The sequence below is a fragment of the Acytostelium subglobosum genome (assembly GCF_000787575.1).
Source record: "Acytostelium subglobosum LB1 DNA, scaffold: scaffold35, whole genome shotgun sequence".
In the NCBI taxonomy this organism is placed as follows: domain Eukaryota; phylum Evosea; class Eumycetozoa; order Acytosteliales; family Acytosteliaceae; genus Acytostelium; species Acytostelium subglobosum.
The window spans coordinates 80333-104554 of record NW_012236498.1 but is presented as its reverse complement, the minus strand read 5'-3'; the positions used below and the strand labels follow the sequence as shown (position 1 = coordinate 104554).

At 42.3% G+C, this 24222-nt stretch overlaps 12 protein-coding genes across 12 annotated transcripts; 9 read left to right on the top strand and 3 right to left on the bottom strand.

The window, feature by feature from the left end:
* Positions 1–1559: 1559 nt before the first annotated feature.
* Positions 1560–4296, top strand: SAMD00019534_117850 (hypothetical protein; the record flags this gene model as incomplete). The annotated part of the gene is made up of 4 exons (XM_012892933.1): positions 1560–1841; positions 1910–3763; positions 3831–3912; positions 3983–4296. 4 exons carry the CDS (start codon positions 1560–1562, stop codon positions 4294–4296), a joined length of 2532 nt encoding a protein of 843 aa, XP_012748387.1.
* Positions 4297–4676: 380 nt separating this feature from the next.
* Positions 4677–5689, top strand: SAMD00019534_117840 (hypothetical protein; the record flags this gene model as incomplete). The annotated part of the gene is made up of 2 exons (XM_012892932.1): positions 4677–4830; positions 4917–5689. The coding sequence occupies 2 exons, from the start codon at positions 4677–4679 to the stop codon at positions 5687–5689; spliced, it is 927 nt and encodes a 308-aa protein (XP_012748386.1).
* A 543-nt stretch (positions 5690–6232) lies between these two features.
* Positions 6233–6553, top strand: SAMD00019534_117830 (hypothetical protein; the record flags this gene model as incomplete). The annotated part of the gene is made up of 2 exons (XM_012892931.1): positions 6233–6245; positions 6321–6553. 2 exons carry the CDS (start codon positions 6233–6235, stop codon positions 6551–6553), a joined length of 246 nt encoding a protein of 81 aa, XP_012748385.1.
* Positions 6554–8839: 2286 nt separating this feature from the next.
* On the top strand, positions 8840–10801 carry SAMD00019534_117820 (hypothetical protein; the record flags this gene model as incomplete). Its single annotated transcript, XM_012892930.1, has 2 exons — positions 8840–9998; positions 10068–10801. 2 exons carry the CDS (start codon positions 8840–8842, stop codon positions 10799–10801), a joined length of 1893 nt encoding a protein of 630 aa, XP_012748384.1.
* A 221-nt stretch (positions 10802–11022) lies between these two features.
* SAMD00019534_117810 (hypothetical protein) lies at positions 11023–12293 on the top strand (the record flags this gene model as incomplete). Its single annotated transcript, XM_012892929.1, has 3 exons — positions 11023–11299; positions 11500–12087; positions 12154–12293. 3 exons carry the CDS (start codon positions 11023–11025, stop codon positions 12291–12293), a joined length of 1005 nt encoding a protein of 334 aa, XP_012748383.1.
* A 20-nt stretch (positions 12294–12313) lies between these two features.
* SAMD00019534_117800 (hypothetical protein) lies at positions 12314–12904 on the top strand (the record flags this gene model as incomplete). The annotated part of the gene is made up of 2 exons (XM_012892928.1): positions 12314–12464; positions 12708–12904. 2 exons carry the CDS (start codon positions 12314–12316, stop codon positions 12902–12904), a joined length of 348 nt encoding a protein of 115 aa, XP_012748382.1.
* A 1809-nt stretch (positions 12905–14713) lies between these two features.
* Positions 14714–16697, bottom strand: SAMD00019534_117790 (hypothetical protein; the record flags this gene model as incomplete). The annotated part of the gene is made up of 2 exons (XM_012892927.1): positions 14714–16576; positions 16662–16697. 2 exons carry the CDS (start codon positions 16695–16697, stop codon positions 14714–14716), a joined length of 1899 nt encoding a protein of 632 aa, XP_012748381.1.
* A 629-nt stretch (positions 16698–17326) lies between these two features.
* SAMD00019534_117780 (hypothetical protein) lies at positions 17327–17758 on the bottom strand (the record flags this gene model as incomplete). Its single annotated transcript, XM_012892926.1, has 1 exon — positions 17327–17758. The coding sequence occupies one exon, from the start codon at positions 17756–17758 to the stop codon at positions 17327–17329; it is 432 nt and encodes a 143-aa protein (XP_012748380.1).
* An 848-nt stretch (positions 17759–18606) lies between these two features.
* SAMD00019534_117770 (hypothetical protein) lies at positions 18607–19407 on the top strand (the record flags this gene model as incomplete). Its single annotated transcript, XM_012892925.1, has 2 exons — positions 18607–19219; positions 19298–19407. The coding sequence occupies 2 exons, from the start codon at positions 18607–18609 to the stop codon at positions 19405–19407; spliced, it is 723 nt and encodes a 240-aa protein (XP_012748379.1).
* Positions 19408–19555: 148 nt separating this feature from the next.
* Positions 19556–21248, top strand: SAMD00019534_117760 (hypothetical protein; the record flags this gene model as incomplete). Its single annotated transcript, XM_012892924.1, has 4 exons — positions 19556–19722; positions 19811–19870; positions 19966–20023; positions 20115–21248. The coding sequence occupies 4 exons, from the start codon at positions 19556–19558 to the stop codon at positions 21246–21248; spliced, it is 1419 nt and encodes a 472-aa protein (XP_012748378.1).
* A 1749-nt stretch (positions 21249–22997) lies between these two features.
* Positions 22998–23258, bottom strand: SAMD00019534_117750 (hypothetical protein; the record flags this gene model as incomplete). The annotated part of the gene is made up of 1 exon (XM_012892923.1): positions 22998–23258. The coding sequence occupies one exon, from the start codon at positions 23256–23258 to the stop codon at positions 22998–23000; it is 261 nt and encodes an 86-aa protein (XP_012748377.1).
* SAMD00019534_117730 (hypothetical protein) lies at positions 23146–24171 on the top strand (the record flags this gene model as incomplete). Its single annotated transcript, XM_012892922.1, has 2 exons — positions 23146–23805; positions 23874–24171. Coding segments are annotated over 2 exons (958 nt in total), but the record flags the coding sequence as incomplete, so codon positions are not given.
* Positions 24172–24222: the final 51 nt, after the last annotated feature.

Genomic DNA, 24222 nt, shown 5'->3' with positions numbered 1-24222 from the left:
GCCACGACCAGCAGCCCATCAATTGAGCATGTGTTTAAATTGTTCGCCGCAGAATGGATATTAAAGACTGATGATGGATGTGTGGATCAAAGGTTACTCATTCGTCCGCCCTCTTTCCCCCACACTCACACCCCATAAAGATTGATTGTATGTGTGTGTTGGCTTGATCAAGAAGTGTGACCTTTGTTAGGTCAATCATGAGGGAGAACCGAATAAGTGTGTTGATTGATGTGTGTGTGTGTGGTGTAGGTGAACTGTAGTCATCAATCAATCAATCAAACAATCAATCAAACAAAACAATCATTCATCATCCCCTTTGCAAAGTGACCTTGTCGGTCCGTCTTCAAGTCATCATCCATCATCTCTTCAACAACATCTTTGGGTTGTAGTTGTTTTCATTGCGTAGGTCCATCATCCATACTACCAACAACAACAACAACAAACATATATATTCTCTTTATCTCTTTATCTCATCAATCAATCAATCAATCAAACTATTATTATTATTATTATTGGTAAAGATTAATCCATCATCTGTTCGATGTATTTTGTTGTTCTTGTGTTTGTTTGGCAATCCAACAACACAACAAGGATCTGTAGACCCAAAAAGGAAGAAAGTTTTCTTTTCAAATAACCCAAGGTCCTACCCTTGCCTCCCCACACTTGAACAACAACAGGTCACACACCATTTCATTTAATGTTCACTCGTGTGATGTTATTGTTGTTGGTGTTCCCAAGAACATGAGCATTCAATTCATTCAAGTCAACCAACAATCGTTTAACATTCATTCATTCCATTCCATCAACTCAATCTATATATTCCAATCAAATCCAACAAACTTCAATGATTGAGTGTACATTAAGCCTACTTCACAAACTTTCTTCTACCTCTACATCTACCTCTACATCTCTGCTGAAGCTATAAAGTGTAGGTGATCTATCTCGCCTTGCAATGTAGGAAGTGAGGGCAAGTGTTCCCGAATTCGATGCACACCCAACACATTGTCATTCTCACTTGTTGCTTGCCCGACAACACACATAAACACATTAACACACCACTACCACCATTCGTCATCCATGTCCTTTGAGTTGACAGGTGTGTCGTCGTGTTCTCTATCTCATGTGACGGTGAGCAAGGATGGGATGAGGATGGATGTGACACATGGATGATGTATGTCGTTGTAGTTGTCATGGTTGTTCGTTGTTCTTCTTGTTTGTTTGTTGTTGTTTGTGGTTCTACAAAGTGTTACACAAGTAGTAGTCGCGGAAGGTGAGGTTCCAACGAGTTCGCAAGTCAATATATATAAACTAACACTTCTTGACCTCTACACATACAACCAGGCATTAGGCAGCAACAACAACATCATCACTCAATCCAATCCATTCTATCCAATCATCACTCATACTTGATAATCATATTATCTACATATAATTTATATATATATTTATAATTTGTTGTTGTTACACTATATTGAATCAATCAATTAATCAATCACAGACACAGACATTAACATTGTCATCAATCAATAATACATAATACAACACCATTCCAGATCCATATGGACGGCAGTAACAGCAACAGCAATATGGCTGGCGGCAACAGCAATGTTGTTGAAGATAACTCGATAATATTGAGAACTTTGAATAAGTTGACAAAGGAGAATTATCAAATATTGACCGAACAGATCGTTGCCAAGTGCCATGATATTGGCGACGTCGAGTCTGCCACCACCATCACCAAGCACATCTTTTCAAAGGCCATCAATCAGTCCAACCTCCTTCCCCACCTCACCATCATATGCGCCAAGCTATCTCCTCTCTTTTCCAACAAACTATCATTTGTAAGTATTAACTGCGACTGCTGTACTGCTGGCATGACGTACTCACTCACTCCTCCTCAATGATGTAGTCGATGGGTAACATCTTCATCGAACTGTTCAATCTGGAAGTCACTATATTACAGTCCACTTTGAACGACGCACCACATCAATCAGGCGATATTGTTGACAATATTGCAGAGCTAAAGGCCAACGTGGTTAACGCATCTAGGTTCTTGGCAGAGTGCTATCGATTCGACATTCTGTCGGCAACCTTTTTCCGCGATACAATCACTTCCTTCCTGCCGAAGGACTCGTCACAGACGTCCGAGCACAATGAGTTCACGCTGGTGCAGATCGAATCACTGGCGATAATAGTCACCATCATTGGACGCTCGATCGAGACACATCAAAAGAACGTTCGTCAGAATCAAAAGTCCAACGCCATCATCAAGCAGGCGATCGACGACGGCTTCCAACGCATCCAGCAGCTGTCAGAGAATCGCAACGTGCGTCCACAGACAAGATACATGCTCAAGAACCTCATTGAGTTGAAGAACAACAGGTGGGTGCTGCCCGACCATTCGCACAGTCGTCGCGAGCAGGAGACACTCCAGCGCGACATCCTCGCATTCGCTGAAGATATTGGCAACTCTGTCAACAAGTTCTTGGTGGCTCACTGCGCGACTGGCGAGTCGTCACAGCTGTTTTGGAGGAAGATGCTACAGTCTCTAAGTGCACAAAACTACAACATGTTTAAAGAGACCATAGTAGTTGAGGATAATGGCCTGAACACTCCATCCGCGCCTTCACTACCTCTTTCTCCATGGCTACGCAGGTCATCAGATCGTACATCATCATCCATTTCTCGCAACAACAACAACAACAACAACAATAACAACAACAATAACAACAACAACATTTTCACATCAACCAAGAATATCTTGCAACAGAGTCTCAATGACATTGAAGAGTTAATGCTCGACTATGCATCGGACAGCATGGACGACGACGACTACAACAGTACACCAACAAATTCTAAGCCATCTCTGACTAAGAGCATCGATCTCAACCTGCCGACAGGTTCTGATTCGCCCAAGATGCTCGCTCGTTCAGAGTCCTCACCAAACATCTGTGGCAAGACTGCATTGTTGCTCGCAAACAACAGCACCAACAACAATAACAACAACAACAACATTGGAATGGGCAACAGCAGTCTTCTTCCAAGTCCCTTCCTGCCCCCTGGCGCGTCCCAATTCAACCTGGCGCCATCCTTGCAGGACAATCTGGCGGTCATCCTGTCGATCATTGACAGCAAGATAGTGGGCTGCAGGAAGATTTGGAAGAAGAAGATCATGAAGAAGATCATCGAGATTAAGCCTTCGCTCAAGAAGGGCAACAAGACCGAGATCATTGCGGCCATCTGGCAGAACATGTGCGACAACCAAGACGAGTACGTGTCGTATCTTGACCTCTGCTGCACGCTGATCACTATGGACGAGGCGGAGCAGGAGCAGCCACAACTGCCGCCCATCCCCACGGGAAGCCTAAAGGTCGATGTGAACAAAATCCTCGAGTTTGAAGGCGGCTCATCCTCGGACGAGACAAGGACATCCCTACAAGCGATGGAGATGTCTCTAGAGGTGCCAGTCAACAACAAGAAGAAGGCCCACAATCGTCGCTCATCAATGGCCACCGTTCAATCGAGCTCCACACCCAGCTCATTGTCTCGTCCACTCGTGGCCAGACGATCATCAATTGCCGTACCATCAGAGCTTACAAGACGTGGATCAATGTCTGATGACACCCCAACAATATGTCCACCGGCGCCCAAGCTCAAGGCAACGCCCACCCTCAAGGCCGTGTCACACAAGTCCCTAAAGGAGGTGGCAGAGTCGATGGCGATCGGCCAGCCAGCCGAGAAGAAGCAAAAGACCCTAACAGACGTATGTTTATTTACGTTCATCCATTCCAAATTTGATCGATCACTAACATCTTCAATCGATCAATCAGACTTTCCGAGATGTATTGGTCACAGCCCTTCAAGATGACCTAGCATTGAAGATGTTTATAAACAAGAAGTGTCTGACAGTTTGTAAGTATTGATGACCATTCATGATAATGCCCCTGGAATAATCCAAGCCTAACCCTCCCCTCTTATGAAGACTTCGAACTGCTTAAAGATTTGTACAGAGAGTTCATCATTGAGATACCATTGCTGCTAAAGTGTATATCACTCATTCAAATAGGACTGTATGAGTTGTCGGATAAGGAGTGCATGACATTGTTTGAACTGGAGGAGATGGCACAACAACAACATGATGCCCTAAAGAAGATACATCAACGCGATTCTTTACTCTCCAGTCAGAACCAGTACTTTGAATGGAAGACCAACACATGGGAAGAGAGGCCACCATCACCCCAACCTCCACCCAACAACCTCTTTGATCTGTCAACAGATGACGTATTCGTTTTGTAAATTGATTGACCTATACATATTATCTATCATATTCATTCGTCATTTCATTTATTCATTGTCAGCTTGTTCTACTCAATCAATTCAATCCAAATCGAATCCTTTGGAACCAGGAAGTCGAGATGTCCTCTGAGGCTACAAAGGACCGACCAGGATGCCTGTCGTCATGCAGGTACCTTCCATTTGTAGTCAATTTCAGTGAAATCCGAGGTTATGTCGCGAACACACACAAACGCAATCAAACAGTGTTGTTGCTTGAACTCGAAGAAGCAAAGGGGGGTATTTTCCATGCTGGTTTGTAGTTCATCATCCTTCATCATTCATTGTTATTACTTAACTTACTATTATTACTGTTATATATACCACAAACATATACAGATAAGATGTTTAAAAAGGTATTGGATTCAGCAAAGGCATCGATTGTTGAGTTGGTCGAGGAACCAGAGGACATCAATGTTGCTAGAGCACAGATCAAGAATATGAAGTGGAGCATAAAGTTGTTGATTGAGAACTCAAAGAACTACTGTCTCTTTGGAGGTATATATCAAGTCAATGAATGATTGAATGAATGAATGATAAACATGGAGGTACTGATACTTACCATTCAATCATTCAATCAATAGACAAGTCATTTCAACAAGCTACAGCTTTGGCAAATATAATGGGAAGGTTTGGAGAGAAGACTTCGCATACAAACTATATATCAAATCAGACTGTACCTTTGTCAGTGTCATTGATGGAGGTTGGATCATGTGTTAAGGACAGCGCACTGTTGTTCCAACAGTATAATATCGGTTTCTACGATCGTCTACATAATCAACTGATGGCTATTTACGCTGGCAACGTCAAGAAGGTGATCGCTACCGAGACACAGCACGATGATATGCGCTCCAAGTTCAGCGCAGCCGTTTACAACCTGAAGCACGCTCAAAAGTCTGGCAAGCAGGTGTCTGAGAAGCAGGCCGAGCACGACACGCAGAAGATGCTGTACGATCAGTCGTGCGCCAACCTCTTGTCTCAGGTCCACGAGATGGTACGCTTCGTCCAGCGCGAGGTGGCCGTCGCACTCAGACAGTTTGTCGTGGAACAGAAGCGATTCATCGATGAGGGCATTCGCATGTGGATGGCCGCCGAGGGCAAGATCTTTGGCGTCGAGTCGCCAACGTTTTCATCACAGCACTCTGGCTTGGAGCCACCACAACCGTACCAGCCACCAATCACACTGGACAAGATGACGATTGAGGAGCAAGACCATCATGAGCCGGCACCATTCGAGCCTGTGCCCGAGACATACGAGCAGATGCATCAATCGGCTGGCGTACAGCATCAAGAGACATACTTGCCACCAACTCACGAACCCAATCCATTCGACGATGCCAACCCATTCGAAACATAATCCTAATCAGTGAGTGACGTCATTCACAGCCATTCGTCAGCTTTATTCTCCTCAGTCCGCGCTACTCATCCAAATCTCAGAGTAATGTGTTTATAAATGGGAGTTTGATTTGTGTACATTTAATATTAGTATCACGTGATTCGTCTTGTCTAATCAATCAATCAGTGAGTGTGTGTGTGTGTGTGATTGAATAGTCATCATCCAGATGGAATTGACGGGTGTGTGGTTTATCACTTATGGAATGGATTGATGACAACCCCTTTGTATTAGAGTCAGGGTAGGAAGATTTAAGTATCCATGACAGATACTTATTATCCAATAATATTATAATCAAACATGGAATAATCATATTTACAATTCCCCGCCAATGAATGATTAATCATCCCCATCTATATCTAATATCTTTGAAAGTATGAATTGATATCATCATCATCAATAAATCAATCAATCAATAATATTAATTATTTTAACTATAAATACCATGTCTTAATCATTCAATCAAATCATCAAATTAATCAATTCAATCAATTCAATCAAACTAAAATGACTATCATCAGTAAGTTATCAATTAATATTAATATTAATATTAATAATATTCTTTAATTTTATTAACATTAATGTAAATATTTAGAATCAATTTCCTCAATGGGCTCCTTCAACGCCTCGTCGATCAGCAATGGATCCATTGCCAGTGGAAGAATGAACTCCTTCGGCCAATCATCTAACGCCACCTCTGGTATTGTTGCCACTCTTGCCAGTGACTTGAAGCCAGCAATTGATGGTGTTACCCAGACTGTCAACTCGACACTCAACACTGTGATCATGACTGTTGATGGTATCACTTCTGGTATCCTCGGTATCTAAACAACTTCTTCCACTCCACTGTACATCATCTCATCAACACCAACAATTCTATACTCATGTGTGACGCCACACAATAAATTATCTAGTATTGTTCATTTGTAAAATATATTTATTTATTAATAATATTATTTGAGGTTAGTCTTCTGGAAGAAGGCTTCAAATGGAAAACAATTGAATATTGTTGAGTTGGAACACCTTCCGAAAAGGAGCTCATCTAAAAAATAATCAAGTAAAGTAGGATGAACTTTCTCCAGATATGAGAGTGATTGTGTTTTAACAACTTTAAGGAGTCCAATCAATCTATCTTGATTGTTAGAATTATCTTGGTCATTTAACAAAATATTAATTATCTGGTCTAATGTTTGATGGACATCTTTTGGAAAATTGGGACATGTCTTGAGATATCTCCTGATTGAGTATAACGGAATGAATATTTGTCGTTCTGGTGTAAATGTAATATATCCAGCTTCTTGAAACTCCATAATATATGGAGAGTTTGTTGATAGTCTATGATACCAGCACCTAAACTTGTTTCCAGACAAACATAATAAAATTAGATCACAAATATATTGTTTGTCCTGATTTGGAACCTTGAATAATTGATCTACTTCTGGAATTGAGAAATCAAGTAGATCTGAAGTTGATTTCCTTTCCAATGTATTTTTATCCATCTTTGAAATTGATTGAATAAAATGATAAAGAATATTTGGAACACCTCCAATGAACTTGAATGCTTGTATAACATTTGGATATTGTGATAAATTCATCTTTCTTGCAATTCCAAGATATTCATGATGATTTAGTGCTCTCAAATATAATCTTACATATCTATAATCAGATCCAACTACAACATTATCAAGATATTTGACCGATTTTCCTGCCAACATAATATTGAAGAATTGGTTATATTGTGAATTACAATAATTATATTGATTGATTTTTCCAGTGAGTTCTCTAAAGAATGACCATCTTCTATTATTATCATTTTTGTATATCATATCAATATCATCTATAACAAAATTAATTAATAATTGTTCATCATCTAATTGTTGGATTCTTTTCAAATAATTATGAATTACTTTAAAGCATTGGTATAAATAAATTTCTGTATCAAATAATGATCTGAATGATGAACGAAATGATTTGAAATCTACACCAGGTGTACCGTCCACGAAGTATTTGTAAAGTATTCTAATACCTAATGCATCACATGCATATTTATCCAATTTCTTGTCCAAAGCCATTTCTTTTCCAAATGTAATTGTTATGTTTAGTTGATTCTTTGGAAGAACACAAGGTCCAATATTATGTTGTTGTTGCTTTTTTGAGATATAATTACCAATTTGATTGAGTAATGATGTCTTTCCAATTCCAGATGGACCTAATATTAATATTAATGATTGATCAGATGTTGTTGGTGCTAAATTTAGATATCTATCTTTGGAAATATTATATATTTCCTCAAGTGTATCTTCCCTTCCAACAAAAGTTATATCAACAGTTCCTTCTTCTCTAGTTTTAGCATTCTTTTGATAAGGATCACCATAATTTGAAATAATCCAATCAATAAATGTATCATCATTGACTAGGATATTAAGTTTTACTTTGTGAACTTGTTCTTTAGACTTTGATATATTATTGGACTTATCCTTTTTCTTTAAAGGTTTATTATTAATAATAGGTGTATGTGTAGTAGAGTCCATAAAAGTTGAAGAGGTATGGGATGAATAGAAGTTTGGTCTTCCAATTAATGGACAATATCGGCTAACATAATGTGTTCCTGCTCTAAAAATACTATTAATATTTTTATTAAATAGTTTAGATAATAACATTATTTATATATATATATATAATAGTTATTAAGTTGTTTCATTATTAATAAATGTCCAATTAGTCTAAAGTTAAAGGTACCAATGGCATGAAAGAAGCGTCAGATTCATGTCTAGATGGGGGTGTGAGGGGCATGATGGCTCAGTTCAGTGAAGTTTCCAAAAGTTCATCAGGAATCGGGTGGGTTGGAACCACCCCTTCATCATGATTACCTATTATATTTATATCTGTCCAAGTGTAGACTTCTAACGATCCATCAAACAGATCAATCAATCACACAATCAATCAATTAATCATATAGTAATAATAATGACGGATAAATTTATACTTATACTTAATAATATATACTTGCGTAGAGAGATATTCTCACATGTTCATCAATTTAATAGAAGGATTATAAGATTAGTTAAACATGGAAGTTCACCAAAGTATGATAGTCTGGTGAATGTCGACTGGATGTTGGAACAAGGTCACTTTTATTTGTTCCTAGACAAGCTCAATCAATACCATCTGGCCGGCGACATCACCCCACTCTTCATTTCTGATCGCACCTTTGAACTGATCTGCAAGCATGTACCCACTGAACAAGCCTTCAATCAGGTGACCAACATACTGGGCGAACATCTCTTCCACACGCCAGCATGTGTGTCTTACCTGTCGCGTCTGGGCAGCATCGACCTGCTCAAAGAGATGCAGGACAAGTGTGTGTCGCGCTTCTCCTCCTCGCACGTTCAAGCAGAGATGCAGCGACGTGTAGAGTGCGCAATGGACAGCGACAATCTCGAGTTGGCCGAGTATCTAATGAGTGGCGAGCAGGCCTACGCCATGTCCACCGATTGTGTGCGAAAGCTGGCCGCCAAGCGATCACCAGAGTGGCTGGCTCTCTTTGCACAGACCGTTCGAATGTTGTCAACTGATCAGACCAAGGGTGCACTGGGATCGGGCTCAATCGAGCATGTCAAGATCGTATTCAAGGAGTGCCCGTTGCTGCATACGCGCAAGCTAGTGTTTGAGGAACTTGTATACAACACGTACGAGGTCGCGCAGTATGTCGTTCGCTACTTGGAGGAGCGTGGACAGATCATGCCCTACACGACTAAGGAGATCGAGAATGTTGGCCGCATGAAGGACCCTCGAGTATACAGTCTGATGATACATGGACGCGCAGAGTACCTGGGCAAGACCAACCTCAGGTGGGTCTTTGACAAGGAGTTGCGCAGTGCAATAGAGTTGCGCAACCCTCCACTCGTCAACACGATCATCATGGAGATGGGACGCTGTGGCTTCACTGCCGAGATCTCATTGCTCATCACGGTGTTGCAGCGTCTGACCTACAGCAACACGCGTTACAACCCAGACCCGTCGCAGCACACACAGATAGCCATCTTCCGCGACTTGGAGCACGCGTGCATAGAGTCGGGCAAGTTGTTGAACGACTCTAGCGCATTACTCTATCGACAGTGCTTCCAGACGGCTATTGGACAGGGCAACATTCAGTTCTTGGAGTTCATCAAGCATCGCTTCACACCAGCGGCCCTACACGAAGGGCTGTTCACATGGCTCGACAACTTCCACATTCCCATTTGCACGTTGAGATGGATGATCGAGAATAGTAGTATGGTGGAATGGCAGAAGCACCTGGATGGACTAAGCATGGGATCACGGCCACATATCACCCACACAGTCAATGCCCGCAATGAGCTGCTAATGGACTATGAGTGGCTGGTCGAGTGGCTGTGCACGAGTGGTCATCCATGGTCCAAGTGTCTCAACCTGGATGAACCATTACAACAGATAATCAAACATCCATTGTGTCATTCACTCTATGAGCGCGTGTGCTCGGTACCCTGGCTCAAACTCAAGGTCGACAAATATGGACTGGACAACAAGTCCACAATCATGGCAAAGATTGATCAATATCCACTTGGTGACATATATATAATTGATCTTCTGTCTCGATCATTACTTATGCGCAAGGATACAATGCTGGATCGATCGGTATACTTGGAGAACATGATGTCCAACGTTACAGAGGTGATCAAACGTGTGAAGAACTGGTCACCATATATGATCAAGAAGTTACGTGGAGATTCATTGGCATTGCTACACGAGATCTGTGGCAAGGATGTACTCACAGAGTCATTGGCATTTAAATGTATTGATGAGGGCAACTTCTCAGCCTTCAAGTATTACATTGATCATGTTGGTGATGTCACCCCAAAACAACTCAATCTATTCTTGGCACAAGCAAACAAAGGAAGTTGCAACTCAATCATGCAATTGATAATACATATCCAAAAGAATGGAATCAATAACAATCAATCTGGATCGCAATCATCCTCATTATCATCATTATCATCATCACTCAACAAGCTTGGTATTACAGACCAGGCGCCAGTGTCCACGCCATCTGGATAACATTTGGCAAGTGGATGCTGGCTGGCGGATATCTCGTTGGCAACACTAATGTAATAAACTATATTCAATCAATCAATGTTGGGTGGTCAACATCTTGATGAACTTCGTGATCCCCCAAACTCTCAAAGACGAAGACGACGAATCGTTTTTGTTCCAAGATTTACACAAACACAAGTCATTTATCTCAATACCAATTATCTGTACAGAACATATAAATAAATATGAATAATTGCAATAATAACAACTGCATTAATAACAACTGTAGCAGTTGTAGGAGTAGAAGTAGTAGTAGTAGCACAAGTTCAACAACTACAACAAATGTTGACTTATCAAATGATAAGTCAAGACTATCAATCAATCAACAACCACAACAACAACAAGATAATAATAGTAATATAGTTGATGGATATAATATAATAGATGATGCATGTGGATATGCTAGAATATATGGATACGTCAAGAAGGATAAGAACGACCTACTCTCCCCATTTCTAATTGGTAGGTGAATTCTCCTTCGTCCCCTTCCTTCATCCATGGATCAACTGCTGTGCTGCACCGCAACATGAGGCAAACAGGTAATGTGTGTGCGACGATAGATCAATCAATCAATCACATCACATCACTTGTCGCAACTACCTCACTCGCTCACTTGACCGACTTCATGCGCATGAAGACTAACTAGTCCATCAATCAATCAGAGAAGTACGAGAAGGACGCAGATAAGTACTGGAACAAGTTCTACAAGCATAACAACAATAACTTCTTCAAGGATAGACATTGGTTGGTACGCGAGTTTCCAGAGTTCTTGATGAAGCCAATCGATGGACAGAAGGATGTAAAGGTCTTTGAGATTGGTTGTGGCGTTGGCAATACGACATTGCCACTGCTCGAGCTGAATGAACACCTGCGCTTCGTCTCATTCGACTTCTCTGCTCACGCCGTCGACCTCCTCGCAAAAGAGGTCGAAGCCAATGAACAATACCGAGGTCGTTGTGATAGCTTTGTATTCAGCGCAGTCGAGCCCGCCGAGAAGCTGCCATCATGCGTGCCATTCGGTCAGTGCGATCTCGTCGTTATCATCTTTGTCCTGTCGGCAATGCATCCAGACACATTTGGAAACGTCGTCGACATGTGTTACAAGACGCTGCGACCAGGTGGCAAGGTACTGATTCGTGACTATGCTGAGAACGACATGGCGCAGGCTCGTTTCGAGAAGCATGCCTCAAAGATTGGCGACAACTTCCATGTGCGCTACGATGGAACTAGAGCATACTACTTCTCATTGGGTAAGTGGGTGAAGGATGGCCACGGCAGACAGGCAACATTGGCTAACATACCATTCATTCATACAGAGCACATGGAGAAGCTTTACACATCTGGCGGACTGTTCAAGACGGAGCAGAATGTATTTATCGAGAAGACAGTGACCAACAGGAAGCAGAAGAACAACATGGATCGAAGGTTCATTCAATCAAAGTTCATAAAGATCTAAAGGCTATGCACTAGATGGAGATGGAATTCAGGTTGGTTGACAGGTTAGTATCCGAGGTCCACAAAGACTCTTTGCTCTACAATGATCACTGTAGCAAAGTCGCCTCGGTCAGTCGACTAACCGATGAGAAGACAGGCTTGCAAGAGTGCGTGACCATCGATAGGGCAAAGAGTATTTGTGGCTCGGTGGGTAGTTGGAAGTGGCTGTAATAGTCTTTGATGGACTGAGCGCGCTTCTTGTATTTGTTCATCTTGTAGCACCGCTTACTCCCTCTCTGTTCTTCCAGAGGTTCTCACCATCCACAACGTTCTGGCAATTGTTGTAGCTGGGGTATCTGTCCATTGTGGGCATGATCTGGTCTCCATCTAGATGACTATCATCATTGTTCTACAAATAACCTGAACAATGATCAAGATTGTCCTGATAATCTCACCACCCTTGATGAGACTGAGTTGACCCTCCGTGTAGTCAGGGCATTGCGCTTGGAACCCTTTGAGGCTCTACAAGAGAAGAACAGCTCCTTGACTGAGAGAGGTTGTCCAGGTGATGCTGATCCCGTCCACGCTGCGAAGCATTTGTATGCCAATGAAGTTCTGCTTGGGACAGCTTGATAGCGCAGTTGTCGATGGGAAACGGTCCATTAAGTTAAGACAATTCCGGTGGTGAGGTGTCTTGTTGTTCAATGTCTTGGAATGAGGTTTGGTAGGCAAGTTAGTAGCCGAGGTTCACAAAGACTCTTTGCTCCACAACCATCACTTTGGAGATACCAACATCACTCTTAGTCAGTAGACTGACTAGAGGATTGGATTGAGTACGTGATCATCAAAGGGCAAAGAGTCTTTGTGTCTCGGTATCGATGTGTTGTTATACCATCAAGTATATCCACACCCAAGGGAAACTTATGATACTTACAAGGCTGACTATGATTATCTTGATTTGGTGCTGTCGGGTGATATCAAAGACTTCTATTGTTGAAGAATTGAGGAGTATATAGTTCCAATGTGCCCCAGTCTAGATCGATGCTTGATGCATGGTCGCCAGAAATGTAGGTATCCAATAATATAGTGGTTGGCTTTAGTCTGTAGACGGCTCTTGTGTTGGTAACGGTTATCTGTGTGTCTGTCTAGTACCATTCTATAATACACGCTGCCAGATCCTAGAGGTGAAATCGTACCTATATGTTAAGATTATTAATTCAATCAAACTTCATACATACTTGTCATCATAAATGGGAGAGATAGGTATTATCCACGGTCAATCTGTACTGTCAGGTTTGGACTTAAATATGACCATTGAATTCAAGAGCTTATCCATCTTCTTTATGGCCTGGTCATTTGATATAAAGGATGGAGCTCCATGGCTGTTGATAGAAAAAGATCCATTACCAAAGGCTATATAATAGTGTGGGTTAAACAGATACATTGTTAATATTTATATTATCTCTGTGATGATGTTTTTCTGTATACTTACCAACATAGATGTCCTTGTTCTTGCAATCAGAGAGATGTACTAAAAGGTCAGCAATAGTATTGGAGTGCTATCTTCTTGGTGATCATTTGATTCTTTCGTCTGGAATTGAATTCAAATGATTGGACCGTGGCAAAGCTCCTTGGGAATAATGGATCTTGGTCGTACTTGAACCTGTTGATACCAAGAGAGTAATCAACTCCATTTCGGCCAATGTGTATGTATTGATGTGAGTGTGAGTATGTTATATGATTGAGTAACAGGATGTCGATAGAGAGAGAGATGTATCTATACATACACTTCAATGAAGGGATACCAGCCTTATAATCTACCTTGATGCCATGACAGTCATCGCCAATGTGTCTCCCCAAGAGGAGCTACCAATCCAGAAGGAGACGTCTTGTTGGATGATTAGTAGTCCATGCACCTGTTTAGTTGTACTGGAATCCATTACTTACTCATTGTAGGATTATATTTTCCTTGGGTATCCATTCAAAATAATAGCCAAGAGTTGATAAGCAAAAGAAAAAGATAATAAATAAGAAATAAAGAGTGAGGGTAAGTGAATAATAAACATTTGGATGCTCTCCAGTAAACGAATGGAATGTGAGAGAGAGAGTGATCCAGAGGTAGCAACCATAACAATCACTCGCACACACTCACACACACCCTCACACACAATCAAATAAATGATTGATTGATTCCTTCCTTATTTGGTTAAGTTATCCATTTATATACATTAATACCAACAAGTATCAATCAATTATATTAATTATCTTGGAAACTCAAGTCAAAGTGTACCATTATGTGTGAAGAAGTTGTACAACTACTCAATCAATCAATCAACTTGGATTCATTCCTATGTCACTCAATCAATCAAATAAAGAAAAGACGAGAGTTGTTAATTAATTAATTATTATCCAATCTATTATTATTAGCGCCTGGTAGTATTATTAATTTGATGCTGAACGATTGAACGACACTGGTCCAGATCGAGATTGACCGCCGCCACCGCCGTATCCACCACGGTTGCCACCATAGCCACCGCTTGGCCTGTTGTTATATCCTCTGTTTCCACCGCGGAATCCTCCACGCTGTTGACCACCACCATAACGCTGTTGGCTGTGTTGCTGCCTCCTTGGCGCCAACGCCCTGATGTCATCGGGCACCTCCTGCTGCGACCTCTCCAGGATCTGAATGACCTCGGGTAGCAGCTCGATATCGTTGGCCGACGACTTGCTGATGAGTGTGTGCGAGTGACCAGTGGCGCCAGCGCGAGCTGTGCGACCGATTCTGTGTACATATGATTCGATGTTGGAGGGCAGTGAGAAGTTGATGACGTCGGTGATCGTTCTGATGTCGAGTCCACGCGAGGCCACGTCAGTAGCGACCAGAATGTCTATGTAGTTCTTCTTGAAGCCATCGATGATGGCGATACGACGCGACTGTACCTTGTCACCGTGGATCGATTCAATGCGCGCGTTGCCAATCTGACGGATGTGATCGCTAAGCTTGTCGGCTCCGCCCTTGGTCATGGTGAAGATGATCACCTTGGACTCGGGACGCTCGGTGAAGATCTTCTCGAGTGTGTCGACGAGGGCAGTGACCTTGTCGCGCTCAGACTCCACGATTGTGAACATCTGCTTGATGTTGGGGTTGGCGGCCAGCTCGGTGCTTCCGACCTGGACGTGCACTGGGTCCACGATGAACTCGTGGGCCAATGTCTGGACCTTGCGTGGCCATGTGGCAGTCCAGTACATCACCTGGCGGTCTGGTCTGATGTTGGTGAAGATCGAGCGGATCTGATCCTCAAAACCCATCTCGAGCATGCGATCGGCCTCGTCGAGGACAAAGAAGGACACGCGCTTCATGTTGAGGTAGCCGTCGTTCATCATGTCGATGATACGACCTGGTGTACCGATCACAACCTGGGGGTTTCTCCTCATGTCGCGGATCTGGTTGGTCTTGGCGGCGCCACCAAACATGACGACGCTGTTGAGACGGGCGGCCGACAGGTATGGCTGGGCCTCGTTGGAGATCTGAACGGACAGCTCACGAGTTGGAGCAATGATGAGCACGCGGGGGCCAGTGTAGGGGCCGGTCTCACGTGGCTGTGACAGGATGTGCTGGATGGCGGGCAGGAAGAAGGACAGGGTCTTGCCGGAGCCAGTCTGAGAGACACCAATCATGTCACCGCCAGTCATGGCGACTGGCCAGCCGATCGACTGGATAGGGGTGGGCTTCTCGTAGTTGTTCTTGAGCAGGTTGATGATTGGCGCGGGGAAGTTCATCGCGTCAAAGTCAAAGACGGGCAAGGGTGTCTCGCCCTTGGTCTTGACCAACACGTTGTTATCGAGCAAAAAGGCGTCGCGCTCAGCGGGCGTGCAGGTGTTGGCCTGGTCGGTGGCCTTGTAAGTGTTCTTGTTGATGGGTGGCAGGTTCTCGAGAGTCCAGTCCACGTTCTTGGGTGGCATCGAGTTGCCAAAGTCGTTGCTGCGGCCTCCGCTGGGGCGTCCCTCGATAAAGTCAAAGTTTGATTGTTGTTGCTGTTGCTGGTTGTTGTCTGATCTCTGCTCAGTGCGTCTGAATGCCACTCTGTTTGTAAAGTCGCCGCCATTGTCCGATCTTGGATTGGAGCTATTGTTGTTCAAGTATCTTCCGCCGCCAAAGCCGCCACCACCATTGCTGCCAACTGTTGTTGGGAATGGTCTCTGACCACCTCTATATTGTTGTTGAACGTATTGAAGCGACATTGAAGTCGATCTAAACGGTCTATAAATATAGTTGTACATCTGAACATTGCTTGTACCAATCTCCTAATGTAATATAAGAATGTAATTGTTAATCATTCATTCAATCAATCAATCAAACAATCAAACAAAGTTCTTGATTTGGACTTACCTTGAGAGATGTAAGTGATCGTATTGATTGGAACATGTTTATGTATATGTATATTGTATTGTATGTTATATATATATATATATACGTAAGTAATGTTATAAGAAGGGTTGTAAAGAATAATGGGCAAACTATGCAAGTTTATTGAATAGAGTGTGAGGAGCACGAGAGGTGTCGTTCGTCTTTCACCAACCGCAATCAAATTGTATTTTTTCGAATTTTTGCGTTTCACTCAATGACAACGAATGATGAGCAGTGGTTATCACTATCTACTCCTGATTACCCGACTCGGTTTGTTAAGTTATGATATATATTTAAGTGATTGTTATAACACTTTACAACAAATAATCAATCACTCATTCAATCATATTTAAATGAATGATTGATTGATCGAATGTAACAAAGAATGATTCAACGTTCACTCAATCAATCAAACAATCAATCAATCATCGCGAGCAATATAGGAATATTCATCGACCAAGAACATGTTCAATGCAAGGCCAGCGACACAGACACTCCGCACTCCACGCTTCACGCTCCACAAGTATGAATACACAACAGGGTTGGTATTTGGACTCAAATCATTGGTTTATTGATTGATCAGTTGGGATGACGATAACGACGACGACACGATGCGTACATGTTCGTCGACGGACTTTGAACATAATCTAGAATACGTAGCCAAATGTTTTGGTCTGGGGCAGGGCATCGATCTCTTGAATGGCAGTGTAGACACGACGACTGGTCTTGAGACCAGTGCCAAACTGGTTGATGGCATCTTGACGCAGTTGTGGACCGTAGACGTTGAGGTACTTGTCTAGAGCCTCTTGTGATGTGGCATAGTAGTGGATGACAAATGTTGTGACGCCTTCGGTTGGTGTGGCAGGTGGCAAGTCTCTGTCCAGCTTGTGGATGACGCCCTTTGTGAACAATGCACCATTCTCCAATGACACTATCTCATTGACGTGCTTTGGGATCCAACTTCCCCACTTCTCAGCCATATCCGAGTTGATGAATGCTGTCACCTCATAGATCACCTGATCATTATTATGTGGTGCAGTAGTTGCTGCTTGTACATTATTGTTTTCATTTGTTGTCATTGTTATTGATTGTTTGTTTGTTCGTTTGATTGATTGATTGTTTGTTTGTTTGTATGATTATTAATAGTAAGAATATGAATGTTGTAGTTAATTTGTGTTGGATGAATGAGTGCTGTAACAATGTCATTCATTTCAATCTTAACCTTGTTCAACCAATCAATCACACACTCCCACACTTTCAACCATTTATCATCACACACGGTTGAGATATTTTTGTTCAATTTCATTTGATAGGATGTGTAGTGAAGTGAAGTGATGGATGATGACAAGGGAAAACAATGAATATTTAGTGGAAACGACAACAATGATGAACATCATTTAAGTATTGTTTTCATGAAAACAATATTATATGCATTCTTAGATAGAGATAAAGAGATAATATATATATACTTTTCAATCATTTAGCTTAAAGAATGAAAATAACAAGTTTGGAAACTTACCATTTGAGCTTGCTCAAGTTGTATTCAAATGATAGTGCACTTGAGATTGCAGCTCAAAGGTTTATACCTAAACTTGATAGTATGGATGATATGAAGAAGTTAACTGGAATGATGCTTGGCAGCAAACTCATGACCCTCACTCTCCCTGACGACATTGACAAAGATTTTGAGGTCCAAGACTTGGACTCCCTTCTAACCATGATAAATATATTTCATAAACTCAACTCAGTATTACAAACTGTAAGTTAAGTTAAGTTGATCAATCAATCATATATGATTATTACATTTGATTAATATAATATTATGCCATAGGTAGGCGATGCATTGATTAAGAGCTGTTATATGTTCTTTTCAAATTTCATTCATCTGAGAGATGGTCCTATTACAACAATACTTGGTCGTGAGGTTATGGTCCATGGGTTCCTCTTCAAAGAGATATGCTTATGTCTTTCCAAGATCAGTGAGAACTTTGATGCCAGCGTCGAAGATATTCTGGATAAAGAATTGTATCCAAAACAACAAAAGTCCGACATTTCAATCCGCTTTTTGAACCAGAGTATCGCCACGATCGAGTTGAAGGTCGCTCCGTCAGGTTATACCAATGTGACCAGAGTGCAGGAGGACATTTCCCGTCTACATGACATGGTGGTCCAAAAGAAAACGGTCCTCGCATTCTTCATTGCCTTTGGTTATGATGAGAATATGACACCGGATGAATTCAACGCCCATCACAACCTTGCCACCAACACCATGGTGTCAATCAAGTCAAAGGATCTCTCCCAAGCACGACTCAATGATACCGACCAATGTATTACCGCGAGATCCAAATTCTTGGTTGGAATTCAACCTTTTGCTGGATACCATGTCTCTGACTTGGAGTGTAGACCATGGATCCAAATATGGAGTATCTATCAAGGCGATCAACTCAGCATTGAAGAGGCCAATGCCGATGCTAATGAGTTGTTCAAGATCAGGGAGATAAGAAAGGAAAAAGAGAAAGAGAAGGAGAAAGAGAAGGAGGGTAAGATACTCTTGAAGAAGAACAAGGAGAATGACAAAATCAATGAGACAACAACAACAACTACGACAATGGTGATAGATAGCAAGGAGAATATGATAAAGAAGAGGACGTACAACAAAAAACGTAACAATGAGGATATGGATAGTGAGGAGGTGGATGATGGTGCCACAAAGACGACCACATGTTGACAACTCTTCCCCACACAGGGTCACTTCAAAGTCACAAAAAGTTGAACATCACAATTAAAGTTGATCATTTCATTCAACTTAACATATTACAACTATTTATATATAGATATATTGGTTATATAAAGTATTGTTAGAATCTTAGATAGATATGATCAATGTATATGAAGGAATAAAGGGTGTGAAGAAGGTCAAGAGCTTACAGCCAGAGGACTTGACTTCAAATGCGAGCAACCTGGGTGCATTGCCATCAGGTGTAACAGTACTACTAACAGAGAGTCATGTAGAGTTCTCAGTAGCTCTAGAGGGCAAGCGAGCGTATGTACATCATGTGATTCAATCAATCATACTACCTTCAATCAATCAACATACGCTGACATTGTCATCATATATACAACAATAACAGAACAGACGATGTATTCTGGCTTGGCTTCCACTTCTCTGCTTCGTTTCAGAAGTTTCAAAAGTATGATGATTATGATAACATTGTTGACAATGACAGGTCTACATCATATTGATACATTGATCACTTACATCATTGCACTCACTCACCAACTCTAGGGTCTTCTCCAAGTCATTACCCAATCTAACATTTGAACAGACATCAGCGTTACTTCATGTATGTTAATAATCACATGTCGATTGAATGAATGATCATTATTGGTTGAATGAATGACTGACACTGAGAGTAACAACAATAACAACAACAGAAAAGCTTAATATCACAGTTTGAAGACCCTTATGCATCACCTCTATATATAACAGGAGCCAATGGATCAAAGGCTTACTGGACTGTCTCGCTGGCAGACCATCCAAATGTGATCTACGGACATATCCCACTGCATCGATCAGACTCTTATCACACATTGCAGGCGTACCCAATCTTGTCGCTCGAGGGCGACATGCAGGTAATCATCGGCACGGACATTGATCGAAACCAGCTCTATCCGGCCTATCCCAAGATCGACGCGTGCTACACACAGACACTGCACAACATCGATCCGATCCTGCAGACGCTCAAGTGGTCGGCCAACGTCATCCCGACGATCAAGACGTCGCCGTCGCCGTCTGGCAGCAGCGCCGCCCCTGCCGCGCCACAGACCAGCGAGCAGCTGATCACAAAGAACCAGTTCGACCTGGAGAAGCTGGCGCGCTGGTTCCTCAAGAAGTTCAACCCGGTCAACCCGCTGACCTTTGTCTACGGCATGTCGTTCTACAAGAAGGGCAGCGCCAAGACGATCGACATGATCACACTCAAGACGTCGCCCAATGGCAAGACATTCGTCGTCAACCTCGTCCAGACGTTCCGTCTGACGCCATCACTCGACTTTTTCAAGGATCTCGACGGACAGAAGCGATTCGAGGAGGAGAACCTGCCGACGTACATGTCTCAGATGTCCGAGCTGGAGAAGGACTGCCAGACCATCAAGAACCTCGTGCCATCCACCTCTGTGTCCATCTACAATCCTTTCTTTGATCGACACTATATGCGAACGAACAAATGTCCTGCACCACTCACTGTCGAGTCGTCCTTCTTGGCCTCACATCCAATGCATTCATCAACATCATCTTCATCATCACAGACTCATGAAGTTGAGTCTCCAAGGACTCCACAGGCATCATCATCAACTTCAACATCAACTTCAGCAACAACAACACCAAGGAGTAAACAACAACAACATCAACATCATTCATCATCCAAAGATGCTACACATCTTCCATCTCCAACACAATCCCAAGGCCATGGTACTACTCAAACAGTATCTCCATCAATCAATGTCGACCAAGCATTGTTGGCACAAGTGATTGGACAATGGATCAAAGAGCACAATTGTCATCTGTAAAGCTAATGATTCGATTCAATCAATCAATCAAACTAATGTTGTCCATTGGTCAAGCGTCAAATCTTCATTTGAAGACCAGTCTCAGTGGCCTTCCCTGGTGCCAATGCCAAGTTGATCATCTGCATCTTCATCACCACCATCATCACGTCAAGACCAATTTTAGAATTAGCGCTCCAACCTTGGTTGCCAATTATGGATCAAAGCGTAGCCAACACAAACAACAATGTTGTTGATGCAATGCAATTGTTTGTTTGGGCGTGCCCTTTGATTAATGTAAAGTAAATGAAAGATGGACCTGCATGCATTGTATTAGTGATTGAACTGGAACAACAACTTCATTTTGCCCATGTTTGGTGCGAGACCACCATCTATCCGTGTTTGTTTGTGTGTTTGCTTCGGATGATGCATGGGGTGTTCCTTCAACCGGCACAATCACACCCCACACCCACCAACCACACTTCTCATCTTCCCATCTTGCTGCTGCTAACAATGTATTAAACTAGAGGCAGGCAAGAGGGTGGGGGCAAGCTACCACCTATGTACGGCAACAAGCACATGTTTATATTGATGAATACATGTATGTGTTCAATAACAACAACATCAACAAACAACTGACTCCGCGCTTATCTCTTTATTCATTGAGAGTGAGTGAGTGAAGCAGGAGACCGTATATATGTACATATATACATCAAGATAGAGAGAAGACTCATTACCACTTATCTGGATTGCCCGATGATGTGCTACAGCCACTGCCACAGTTGCCACACACACATAAATACATTCATTCATTCAAACAACAACAACATCAGCAACTAGCATCAACCTCAACATCACCATCACCATAATTAATCTATCAATCAATCAATCAATCAACTCCAACTCAACTCAAACATCAATCGTGCGTTGTTGGGTGTTTAGATGATTAATTCATTCATCAGCCAGTATCAGCCAGTATTAGTACCATCAATCAATCAGGAGCCCCTTCCATTCAGAAACAGCAACAATAACAATAACATCAGCTGCAGCAGTGTGCCTTTAACAATCTTTTCGGGGCGAACAATAGGAGGTGGCAAGGAGCCAGACGGCCATACATTCATCCAGCACTTCCATCCATCCCCATCACTCTGAGTGAGCAACATAGAGAGAGAGGAGAGAGAGATACACGACATCAAACAAACAACAAACAAACAAACAGAGCAAAGCAACAACAAACATCTATACCAAATCAACAAACCAACCAATCAATGGATGCCACTGGCAATGATGAGAGCACTGCCAACCGCAGCAACAATATGAATGGCAGAAGGAGTACTACTCCAGGACCTTATGGTGGCGTCAACAGGATAGCTGTTGATGAACAACATCAAGATCAACAACAACAACAACCTCAACAACCTCATCAACAACAAGAAGGAGAAGAAGGTGTACTATGGTACATGGTGCTGTAAGTACTTTATTATTATTATTATTCTATGGTATAATCTCCAACAACAACAACTCGCATTGTTGCCATCACCTGTCCCATCCATCCAACCAACCATCCAACCATCAAACAATCAATCACATTCCAGTCCATTCCAAATATACATTCTCATTCTAACATTCTCATTCCCCAACTTCCACTTCCATCCTCCCGACCTACCCGCCTGCCTGGCCCATCCATCCATTCATCCACACTTGGACTCAATCAATCAATCAATCATATTACATTAATATTAGACCGTTCATTTGTATATTGATCCTACCATATCAGAGCATAAGACTGTTGTACAAAGCATTCTTGAAGGGAGAACTATTTGGCTGCGACACCAGCAACATCAACATCAACATCAACATCAACAACAACAACAACAACAACATCAGATATAACTCAAACTCAATCACTCGAACGCCATTAATGGACGATTCAACATCATCATCATCGGCCTTGGCCTCAGCCTCGACCTCAACCTCAAGCTCACCCAACTCATCATCATCATCATCATCATCATCAACAACAACATTTGCCATACCATCTATAATACATCATTTGAAATCATGTCTACACAAGGCCAGGTGCAATATACTACCGGGCCACGGAACCAGTGCATTTGGCGGCGCACTGTCCAACAACAACGTTGTGATCAGCAGCCATCTTAAGGAGAGCTCCGAAAAGGTGGTCAGCAAGTCCTCCATTATCTCCTTATCAGTCTCCAGCAGTACAGTGTCTACAACCTCAACAAAGGCGCCACTAGTACACATCTCGACGTATCCTCCCGATGTACAGCAACAACAACATCAACAACAACAGAATGACAACACAGACATATGCCTACTGTTCACATTACCAACTGAGATGCTGGTCTACCTGATCTCATTCCTGCCTGCGAGGACATTGCTTGGACTGTCCAAGACAGGCCATCGTTTCTGGAACATGATTGACTCTTTCAAGTTTTGGGACAGACTATTCGATCGCAACTGTCCCAAGATATACTACGCCATGCAGCACAACTCGCGATGGACCACCAGTCCACCCCAAGTCAAGATGCTCCTCTGTCTAATGGACGACCTGCCAGCTGTAAGCACTCACTCATACACTCATTCAATCAATCATTCAATGACTTACACTCATTCAATCAATCATAGATATACACGGTTGGCACGGATGTCAATGATGAACGAGCCCAGATCCAAAAGATAATGGGTATAATGTCGTATTATACAAAGAATCCATTGATCCAGAGAGAGACATGTTATATATTGAAGCGTCTGAGTTATAGACAGAGGAAGGAGGATGAGCATGAAGCCATCATTGCAAAGTACCATGGTATCAAACACATCCTAGACGCCATGCGCGACCATCCATTCAACTGTGGCGTACAAGAAGATGCCTGTGGTGCACTTGGCAACCTAACCTGCGATGTTCCAAACTCATTTGGACAATGTAAGTCCATTGTCCACTCCATCATTCAATCAATCAATCAATCAATCAATC